Genomic DNA, 11,591 nt, shown 5'->3' with positions numbered 1-11,591 from the left:
TGATTCCAGTGTGCTCATCCAGAAATCAAGTTGCAAAAGTCAGAACCCATTAAACGGCAGATTTATGAAATCTGTGCTAAAATCACCTTCACAAGATTTTAAATATAATTCTGAGTTGGAAAATTGTTTTGCAAAGTGGGGAAAAACTGTATTTAGACTTTTTAGGGAAATGTAATCCTAACAGCTTAAAAGCGCATATGTATGATCAAAAAAAAAATAGTTCAAGTACCTAAAGTAGGCAAACTCATTATGTAGAACGCCAATTTTCAGACTCATATACATTACCACCTAGCAGACCACTTTCGTTCTGTGTGGGCATGAGTCTGAGACCTCTATCTGTATCAGTCCTACTTCACTGTCAAGAGGACATCCTGAGCTTTAAATGATGCCACATTCATGGGGGTCTGAATATCACACACGGACTGTTTTTCAAAATGATTTTAACCAGAAATTGAACATAACCTTTACATTCAGCACATTACTACAGTAATTAAATCCAGTGAAGCAAGCGACACTTGTGACTGAGAAAACTGATTTTAAACTTAACGTAGCTCACGAACCCATAAATCTCACTTTGTAGTTCATTGTTCTGTGCAGCCTGTTTTTGTGGCAACTACACAATTATTATTACTACAGTCATCACTTCAAATACCTCCTTGTTAAAAATCGATCATCCATTCCAGTTTCTTTGAAGATGGGTCAGATGAATGGGAGCCAAAAGAACACCGCTGCTAAACTTTTAATTATAAATTCATTAATGCAGGCACTAAATAGACGTGTGAAATCAATTCCAATACAGGCATTAATAAATGAGTCACATTCAGATCAGCAGAAAGTTTACAAATGCACAACAACAGGTTACATGAAGAACAGTGATACATTTGATCTTTGTCATCTCTGCAGGACGGAGGTGTTTAGCATTACTTTAGAAGACAGATTTTGTAATTTGCCACTTAAATGAAAATCACAGATTTATATGCCAGTTTTCAAATGAGGAGAAAGACATTAAAGGCTTAATACAAAAACTGAACAGGAACAAACCCAGGCTTTACCAGATAAAGGTTAAAGCCATCTGTTAATTGTAGTTTTTGTACATAAAGGCACAGAAGACTGTTTCAGTTATGGTTACAGCTCAAAACTTGACTGTTGAAGATGTTAAAACTATCCACATGCCGACAAGCACATCAGTCAGGAAAAAAAAAAAAATAATAAAACCCTAACAAAATCATTGCTCATACTGGAAATAAGGAAGTGAAGTTTTTTCTCATAACAAATGTAGATGTTTTACCATCCTCAACGCAGACATCACCCTTTACACTTCCACATATACCATTTTTAAATGTTACTTTTGACTGTGCATCACAGCCAAGTAGAACATACAATCTGAATTACTCGAGATGGGTTTGGTTAGTTTATTTAATGCAATCAAATCAAAATGAAAATTAAATGAAATGCTCTTAAATGACTCGAGACTTTAGGCTGTTAAAGGGAAGTAATTTAACCAAACAGCAACTAATCAAAGCTCAACAACACAGCAGTTTAATTGAGGCAACTTTACTTCACTCTGGTTGTCGTGCTGATCACAAGCTTCCAGAAGAATGAGCGCGCTGAGAACTGAGAAATTAACTGCTTGAAAGGACTGAACCAAAACTCAATTAGCCACAATGGTAAAAACTACATTGCTAGTATTTTAACCTCATTTCTGGATCTCATGTCGTTTCATTTTAGTAGCAGTCAGTTATCACACATTGATTTGCTCTCTTGAAATTTAAGGCATCACATCTTAGAGGATGTGGCGATGGCGGAGGCTCCTGGACGGCTGTAAACATGCAGAGCGGCATCCTGAAAAACACAAAGACGACAAACATTTTAATATACAGAACATAACTGTAATTATGACTCTTCTACACCAGAGAAAAATACACGCATGTTTTCTGAACTTCTTATTTAATTCAGAGTTGTGAGGGTCAGAGGGCAGCTGACATCAGACAGGAGGCAGGGTTACACTCTGCACAGGTCACCAGTCCATCACAGGGCTGGCACAGAGCAACAAACACACTCACACCTACAGCTAATTTGCCACCATTTAACCTAAACACAAAAGTCTTTGGACTGTGGGAGGAACCAAGAATATCCACAGGAAAGCCACACAAGCACAGGAAGAAGAAGTGGAGAAGAAAAACAAAAAAACACAGCAACCTACATACAGCAAAGGCCCAGGTGACCAGGAGGTTTGAACCAGAAACCTTTTATACTGATCATTTCAGCAATGTACCTGGTGTCTGTGATGGAATTAGATTAACATCTCAATTTCATGCCACATGCTCTCACTTTAAGGTCAAACATTTTTCTATATCTTTAATTAGTGGAAATAATCAAACTAAATGTTCCTTTTAAAGCACACTTCACCTTTTTGCATGCATCGCTGTCAAAACTGGATCCTTAATACAAATATGCATATTGGGAGCATTAAAAAAAATGTAAAGGAAGAAAAAGGAACTGATACAAATTAGTATCAGTTATCGCAAACACATTTAAAGAAACTTTTCCATGTCGTGTTTCTATAATGTGTTTGAATTCATGGCAGCGTCTCTAAAAAGTTAACTCAAAACAGTGTGACCACAATGACATCCCTGGGAGTACAATTTGCATTGGATGGAGACACCCCCCCCCCCCCCCCACCCCACCCCACCCACACACACACACACACACACACACACACACACACACACACACACACACACACTTACCGTTTTGGCCTCTTCATTGTACTTGTTGAGAAGAGTCTCAACTCTGTTTCCATAGTCTGGATGGACAGCCTTCAAGTTCTCAACCTGCAAGAAAATCCAGGAAAAACAAAGTGTGGGACAATAGGAGCTTCTTAACCATTATGTGCACCTCCCATAAGTGACAGGATAAAGATCTAGTAAAGGTTATTGTAAATTTTTTAAATTGTTGCAGAGTAAGGCTTAAAAACACCCACCCCCACCAAAAAAAAAGCATGTATATCTTCAAAGTCTCTAAAGTTAAGCACAAAGTCACAGCAGAAACTTTGCTTTTATTGTTATTTTATTTATTAGGATTTACCCACAACCATGACGGGATCATCATATTTCAAAAGCAGAAGCACAATGAGACTCAGTAAGGTGAGAGACTGTAGTGTTGGGCCTCACCATGCGTTTCTGGATGAAGAGCTGGGCTCCTTTCAGGGACCCTGCCAAATTCTGACAAAGTCTCTGCCGCTCGTCTTCATTCAGTACCTGCGTGTAGAAGGTGCGAACCTGCAAAAACACAGGTTGACTCACATGAGAGATAAAAAAACTAATCAAAATGACACCGACACACATTTTGACTTCAGTTTACATGTCAGAGACATAAATGGATTTCAAGTCCTGTGAATGTCCAATCACAATACACAATTACTATGGCAAATTACTTTGGCTGGAGTTGTGTTTTTGTTGCTGAAAACATCACTTAGAAGACAAGGGAGAAGAAACCAAACAAGTGACTGTGGGAAGAAAGAGCCTTAACAAAATCCCCCTTACATTTAGTGACTGATGGATAATCAATTTCCACCAGTGGTTTAGGACCCTGTCATAGTTCCTCAGCAATGAAGGACGCAAGACAGAATAAAACAAGAATCTTTTTTTTTTTTCATGTGCTGGACTGTGTATGAATGCATCTACAGCATGTAGAGCAAACAGCACGTGACTCTGTGGTTAGCACTGTCGCCACAAAGGAAAGGGGATCTGGGCTGTTTCCAGTCACACGCTCATACCTCTGCAGCTTTTCCTTAGCAGCTCTGGTTTTTCTGACATCAAAAAACATGCCAGGTTAAGCCTACCAAAGTGTGGGCCTAAAAGTCTGACCATAATCACACTTTGTAACACTTGGCCTACAACACTGTGAAATTATTACCTGTGTGACATTATCTTCATCTGAGCTGTTGTAACGAGCAACATCTGGAGACACTCTGAACTTGGACTCCATAAACTGAGGCTGGGTGTCTGGAGCACTGAAGCTGTTGGGATAGTAGTTTGGAGCTCCACCTAGTTGTCAAACAGACAAAACACAGCGAGGTGGAGAAGATGACAAATGCTGAGACTTGACTTGCAAAAAAGAAACAAAAAAGAAAATAATAGTAGGTTGAGTCTGATCAATGAATAAAATAATGACATAATTCAGTTACCAAATCTGGATGATGACTCACCTTGGTTGTCAAACATGCACATCGGACCATCACGCTGGTAGTTGGCTACACGGGCCCTGAAGGGGCAGTTTACAGGGATCTGCAGGTAGTTTGCCCCCAGCCGGTGACGATGTGTGTCTGGGTAGGAGAAGAGTCGACCCTGGACAGAGATCATGGAAGATACAGCTCTGTTTACTACCAACAAAACACTAGAATAGAAGCAGGGAACAGGCTGTGCTTTTGATTAGTTTAGTTATTCTCATAACATTTCGAGAAAATCTGCCATTATGTTACCTGCAGCATCTTGTCAGGGCTGGGCTCAATGCCTGGTGGCATGTTGCTGGGGTCGAAGGCCAGCTGCTCCACCTCTGCAAAGTAATTGACTGGGTTCCTGTTGAGAACCAATTTGCCCACAGGGATCAGTGGGTATTCTCTGTGTGACCACACCTGGACCGTGGATAAAATGAATTTAGAATTCTTCCACTTGTATGGGAAACCCACACAAAAAACAAAATTAATTTGTGATATTCAATATTTCTCCAGCTGAGATACATCCTGCAATAATGTCAACTGCACCTATTCAAGATAATGTCACACAGTGACTTCATTACCCAGATTTTATGCAGTACCTTAGTAAGATCAAAGGGGTTGAACTGGAACTTCTCAGCCTGCTCAAAGGTCATGACCTGGATGTAGAAGGTCCAGGATGGGTAGTTTCCATTAGCAATTGCATTGAACAGGTCTCCAATTGCATAATCTGGGTTGGTGGATGCCAGGCGTTCTGCCTCTTCCACCAACAGATTCTTTATTCCTTGATCGGTCTTAAAAGAAGAAAAAAGTAATCAGACATGGCAGAACACACACAGCTAAACAAATAGCTAATAAACCTGAGCTCACGCAGACCTTATAGTGGAATTTGCAGTAGACACGTTCCCCATCAGCATTGATCAGTTTGAAGGTGTGAGAGCCGTAGCCATTCATGTGACGGTGGCCATCAGGCAAACCTCGATCACTGAACAAGAAAGACACCTGCACAAGAGACACGAGAAGACGATGACAACTGCGAGGGTTTCTGTGCCGATCACTGTCAATAATTACTGCAAGCACAAAGCATCTACCTGATGCAGACTCTCAGGCCTCAAACTCCAGAAGTCCCACACCATGTCAGGGTCTTTCATGTGGGTTTGGGGATTGCGCTTCTGGGAATGGATGAATGACGGGAACTGCACGAGATAAAAAAGGTGCATGTCAATATAAATCAATGTTCACTTGATTGATGCTAATGAAAGCCTCGTCAGGAATGGGTCTCTCATCATAATCATCTTACAGTAGGAAGAAAAGCTCAGTCTACATATACTTTTTTTTGGTTAAATTGAGAATTTAAAAAAAAAAAAAAAAAAAAAAAAAAAAAAAAAAAAAAAATCACTTAATATTGAAGCTCCAGTTATTTACCCATCTATAAGAAGTTCAGAAACTAAATACAACTTGTGGTCCCATTATGAACACCAAAACTAATAATTTTTTTTATGCAACGCCTTTGTTAAATTTATGGCACCACAGAGGGAAAGAATCCACAGACGCATTAAAAACATATAGAGCAACATGTCAAACAAGAAAAAAATTAAAACATTGGGAAAAGTGTTTATTAGGAGTAAATTTTACCCAATGTCTATAATTAGACATTTAAAAATCTGGCTCTATAGTCTATTTAAAAAAAAAAAAAAAATCATTACGCTGTAATATTGCAGCTCTCTGTTGCAAAATGAATACAAATCTTCATCACTATGGTCAGTCCAGAGCCTGTTCTGGCTCATATATCCCTACACCCACTCACCAGCAAGGCATCCCTGATGAAGAAAATGGGGGTGTTGTTGCCCGTCAGGTCCCAGTTGCCCTCTTCAGTGTAAAACTTGACTGCAAAGCCCCGAGGGTCCCGCACAGTGTCTGCAGATCCAGACTCCCCAGCTGGTATTAAAAAAAAAAAAAAAAAAGAAATTACAACATGTCACAAATCAGTGAAATTATGATTCTTTATTTTAGACTGAATTAGTTGGCAATGTGTTGCATCTGCAACTTATAAATAAATGGCAACAGTCTACAACACTGCCTCTTCCAATACCACTCGAGCCAATGTGTGCGCCAGACTGAGATATTAAGAGCACTGCTTACCAACACAGGGCCAGACCTTTACAAAATAACACCATTACACTTTCCATTAGAAAACAGTTTACAACTCATACCGAAACATTTTCTCAGCAGAAGTAGTAACAACTTATGTCAAACAATATGTTTTCAATGACCACATTATTCTCAAAAGAGTGTTTCATAGCTGTTGAGCACATTTGCCTTTTCTCCCCATATTTTGCCCATCTTTTCACTAGATCGTTCAAAGTAGACATTAATATGCTGTGAGAAGATAAAAGCTTTACATAAGCAGGGGGTAAAAATTCAAATATTTCTGCCCTCTCAGTTTAAATAAATAAAAATAAATAAATAAAACGGCATGTTTGTAGGTGTAGTCCAAGTTCTGAGGCAAACTCCACCCAAATTCACCCTAATTCAGAACCATTAAGATAAAAATGTGCTACAGGCAGATAAGGAGGACTGGGAAGGGGCTGAAGAGACAGTGTGGATTTATGACGTAGGAGCCGCTCAGCAATCCCCAGGACACAAAAATATGGAAAGCAACACAAACTTTCAAGACACTTATGCAAAAGCTCTCTGGAGATGGAAGGCTTTTCCCATCCAGAATCCCCTGAAAACAGTCATTGGGGGTCCTGAGCCATATCAACCCAAGCTGTTGGCTCAAAACCCAGTGTCGCCTGAAGCCGAGCTGTCCCCTCTCTTGCGATCTGCAGACACTGCTGTGCCATACCAGTCTGAAGACAAGAAGTGCAGTCCAGTGGTGCTACTATAAATGTCAAAAGCAAAAGTCCAAATAACTGCACCAAAATGGAAAAAATAAAGTAAAAGATGAGCAAAAAAGCCCTCCAAAAAAAACCAAAAAGTAAATCCTAGAGAACGACAAGTCTCAGTGAGCATACAGTTATGCTGAGTGTTGTTTCACAAACTCCCTCTGAATGGCAGGGATTTGGGGAGGAGGGCCATCCAACTCTGAATACAGAGCGTTAACACATTAGCACGGCTTCTGGAAGGTTTGGAATGATTGAAGGTAGATGGCATGCTGAGCCATTTTCAACCTAGGAAATGCTGATTTATACTCATGTGGAAAGACCTGCCAATATAAAGTTATCTGTGTGGCCTGAGCAGTTTGTGCCCAGCCTTTTACCATATGATAGCTGGGATCAGCTCCAGCCTCCCAAGCCCTGAATTGGATAAGCAGGGAAAAAAAAAAAAAAAAAAAAAAAAAAAAAAAAATGACATAAATACATTAAACCATTGCTCTTACCCACAGTGGAGAAGCGAATAGCAATCGGCGTGGTCTTGCCTACATGTTCAAACACCTTGGCTTTGCAGTAGCGAGTAATGTCATGAGTGACCTCAAAGTACCCGAACGCCCCTGGATCACAAAGAAAGCAAACATGTCTGTTAATATCAGGTTCACCTATTTTGAATTCTGGGTTTTACTTTGCTTAGTACTAGAACAAATCCAATACCCTTCAAAGTAGGCCAACAAACAAAACTGGTTCAATATCTGTCCAAAGTCTGAAACCTTGATCTGTAAAGCCTGTAAAGATTAACAATTATCTGGAGTTAATCCTCAAGTAAGTAGGATCCACATTTCTTTTCAGCCTGCTGGGGTTTTTTTTTGATGGGCTGTTTAACTTGGCATTTTAATGTAGCCACACGTAGCTCTCTGGCTGCACCGGTGTAAATTCTTGACTAAATTTGCACATAGATTTGAACACTTGCCAACATTAAGAGCTGGTGTCAGTGCTGAATATGTGCCAGAGTAACTTTGGATATTTAACCGTCAGTAGAATGCGAGATAATATGTTAAGAGAATATACTGTACAATGAGTATATTGAAAAGTTACATCTTGCATTACACTTTATCATTTTGAATAATTCAGTGCCAGGGCGCTAGCTAATTGAAGGCATTAAAGCTAAGAGATGTGAATATGGAGCTCATCTACATGGAACTATCACTTTGGCATTGTATCTTCAATGAATGAGCAGGATGTACTTTTTAATATGCGATCACTTCAGTTTCCAACGCCCAAGTTATTTTTTGAGTGTAACTCATCAAAACTCACTGTGTGCATATTTGAGGACTAAAACATTTTGAGTGGAACTGCTTCTTCATTAAACAGCACCAACTGTAATTTGTTTTTTTGGGTTTTTTTTTTTTTAATTGATCAAAATTAAATTAAAATAGTGATATTTCCAGCCATAAGGCTTAGTTGTAAGTGTTGGTATGTAGGCCACAGTTTGGCTCTCTTTGCTTAAATACAAATATTTATTTTAGAACACAAAGCATTTTTGTTGGACTGTGCATTTAAAAAAAAAAAAAAAAAAAGCTCTCTCTGAGAGCAGACAGCTATGAGCCTGTGTGACCACTTGGGACTACAGTTGTTTACTCAATACATCCTGGACACAATCACCATTTCCTGAAGAAGTAAAGGCAACAAATAACAAAACAACATCCTTTTTTGCTCTCACACACGATCAGCAGCAGTAGTTAGTGCAAAAGTGCACACTGACTGACTTAAAGGCAACAGCAAATCAGACAAACAGAGCACAGCGATTACAGCCGAATGCCTCACCTGCCCCTTTGGCATGCACCACCCTCTCTGGGATTCGCTCCCGGTCAAAGTGGGCCATCTCATCTGTGAAGACCACATCTTGAACCAGCAGTGGGCCTCTCGGTCCTGCTGTCTGCACATTCAGTTTGTCTCCCACAGGATGTCCAGCGCCTGTGGTCAGTACATCTGCTTTCTGATAACAGAATCAACATTAAAAATAAATAAAGCATAAAATAATCATAGTTTTAAGTGATATTATAAAAATACCAATACACAACAAATGGTCTTTTTTTCTAACTAACTTGAAGTGTAAACAATGGTGCACTTTGGCATATGTACTATCATCATACCACTGGGACCTGCAGAGCTGCTCAGACAACATGCTGCCATGAAGTATTTTCATATACGCTTAAGCAGCATAAGCTCAAGCTTATATGATACTGAGACAAAACCCAGCGTTTAGTGTTAAACTTAAAGGTTGTGGACTCGGTTGCTTTACACTAGCGATTTGCTCTAATGTGCCCTGGTTATATAACTGGAAGGGTTGAAGTTCAAACAAACACCCCTGGACAATGACCCAGGTTCTGTCTTCACGGTGAACTTCGCTTTCACGGCTGTGTCCCAAGTTTGTTCAGGACGCAAAAGGTGTCAGCTGCAACTCGTGGTCACTAAACAACGCTATCCTCCTCCTCTGAAGACGGCTGGCTAAAAACAGTTAACGTGGTTAACGCGTAACGTTATCAGTTAACGCAGTCAGCAGATAACGCTAGCAAATAAGCGCTTTACAAAAATAACGATTAAAACTCACTACACTGTAAATACTTCTGACTAAAACTGCACTAAAAGCATTAATTAGCACGTCAAATAACAGGCTAATGAACAACAGCTTGCTCTACAAGCTAGCTATGGCTAGCCTGCGTTACCCCTGAACGACCTCTCACCCATTTCCAAGTGTGGCAGCAAAAAATTAATAAAAATAACTGCATCAAATGCAACGCATATACAGACCTGAGAGCCTCTGTTCTCCTTCCATATCTTCATCTGGTCGGTAGCCTTATCTCTGTTGTCCGCCATCTCGACAGGTCAGCCTTGACAGCACACACCATGCACAGTACGATGCAGAGAAAACGCTCTCGCTTCTTTCTTTTCTTTTCCTTTTTTTTATTTTTTTTTTTTTATCCCGGAGCCAGACAGTTTCTTCCTGGACTTTGCTCAATGTGGCCCCGCCCTTCCTGCGCCCCTCCATGCTGATTGGCTCATGGAAGCGGCCTGGCCTACTTTTGAGACGAACTAGTAAACACCAAACCAAAGATAGACTGCAGGTCTTACATAACTCTTTATAATTATTTTGGCTAAAATTTTTAGCGAGGTTTAAAGGTGAAAAAGATTTACCTAAAAGAAAAACTCAAACTGTTGTCCTTAAGTCGCAAAAAAAATAAGGACAAGTCTTAATGATATATGCTACTACACAAACAGATCACTGAGCAGCATATCCCTTATCATCCTTATTACAATAATAAGACTGCAGCATAACTAAATTAGTGATCACTGTCACCTGCATTTGTGAATGGCATGATAGATTGTGTTCACAGTCAATAATTTCTAGAGGTTGCAGAGCCGATGCAGTGATTTCCGTGACAGAATGCAGTGCAGTTTTCAACGCAGTGCCGCCTGAATCCCAAAGGTCACAGACATATTAATGTTCAGCTTTGTCCCTTAGTGCACAGAGATTTCTCCATTATTATGTACTACAAATGATGAGATATTCAAAGTCTTTAAAATTTCACATTGAGAAAACATTCTGAACTAGTTCCACATTTTGCAGACACATTTTTTTTTCCAGATTGGTGAACCTCTGCCCATATTTGCTTCTGAAAAACTTCCCCTCTTTAAGATGCTCTTTTAATACCCAATCGTGTTACTGACCTGTTGACAATAAACCTAAGTAGTTGCAAAATATTCCCCCAGCTGTTTCTATTAGGGACACTTGTTTTTCCAGCCATTTGTTGACACCAGCCCAACTTTGTAGTGCTGTGTTGCTGTCATCAAATTAAAAATGAGCTAATATTTCCATGAAATAGTAAAAAAAAATAAAATAAAAATGTTTAACCACTGGATATGTTTTCTATGTTCTATTGAGAATAAAATATAGGTTTATCCATCCATCTAGTCATCATTTATGATATTTCTGAATCATTAGATTATATTTTTATTAACATTTTAGAAAGCATCCCAACTTTTTTGGAATTGGAAGTACAGCCACCACCAAGGCTGTTAAAAGTACAAACTAAAACTAGGTGCAGAAACATGTTAGTTAACTGAAATAAAAAATATATACATGAACTATCGTCAGCTTTGGTGAAGATGTTTGTGAAGACTGAGGTGTCTGGGATGTTGTGTTTATGTTGTAATATCTATTCTGAACTTTATAAATCTTTCACTTGACAAATAACCTACACATAATTAAAAGGACTAAAATTAGCACATAAACTAGTGAAAACAAAACTAAAACTGAATGATTTTAAGCAATAACTAAAATGAAATAAGCAGATCCACTATGGATCACTAACTCAAATTAAACTGAATGAAACAAAAAATGAAATAAAGATTAAAAAATAATTAGAAAATACAAATCTATGCTAACTCTGGTCACCACAGCTACTAAAACAAACCTACTCTCAATCAGTCAGGGCTCA

The 11,591-nt window shown here is 39.1% G+C and overlaps 1 protein-coding gene across 1 annotated transcript; it reads right to left on the bottom strand.

Annotated features, from left to right (window-relative positions):
- Window positions 1-720: 720 nt before the first annotated feature.
- Window positions 721-10,071, bottom strand: cat (catalase). The gene is made up of 13 exons (XM_030731089.1): window positions 9,904-10,071; window positions 8,917-9,088; window positions 7,599-7,709; window positions 6,024-6,154; window positions 5,308-5,412; window positions 5,093-5,218; window positions 4,819-5,010; window positions 4,484-4,636; window positions 4,211-4,349; window positions 3,919-4,049; window positions 3,174-3,281; window positions 2,751-2,834; window positions 721-1,842 (listed from the first exon to the last, which is right to left on the bottom strand). The coding sequence occupies exons 1-13, from the start codon at window positions 9,967-9,969 to the stop codon at window positions 1,777-1,779; spliced, it is 1,584 nt and encodes a 527-aa protein (XP_030586949.1). The 5' UTR covers window positions 9,970-10,071; the 3' UTR covers window positions 721-1,776.
- Window positions 10,072-11,591: the final 1,520 nt, after the last annotated feature.

The sequence above is a fragment of the Archocentrus centrarchus genome, chromosome 6 (genome assembly GCF_007364275.1).
Source record: "Archocentrus centrarchus isolate MPI-CPG fArcCen1 chromosome 6, fArcCen1, whole genome shotgun sequence".
NCBI lineage: Eukaryota > Metazoa > Chordata > Actinopteri > Cichliformes > Cichlidae > Archocentrus > Archocentrus centrarchus.
The sequence above is the reverse complement of the archived record's forward strand: the minus strand, read 5'-3'. Positions and strand labels throughout refer to the sequence as shown.

Bases quoted from the DNA above. Each gene is read 5' to 3' on its own strand.
- cat (XM_030731089.1), bottom strand. From the start codon at position 9,969: ATGGCGGACAACAGAGATAAGGCTACCGACCAGATGAAGATATGGAAG. The intron at 4,637-4,818 runs GTACTGCATAAA...TCCACGGTCCAG, and splicing joins ACCCCTTTGATCTTACTAAG to GTGTGGTCACACAGAGAATA. The intron at 4,350-4,483 runs GTAACATAATGG...ATCTCTGTCCAG, and splicing joins GCCCTGACAAGATGCTGCAG to GGTCGACTCTTCTCCTACCC.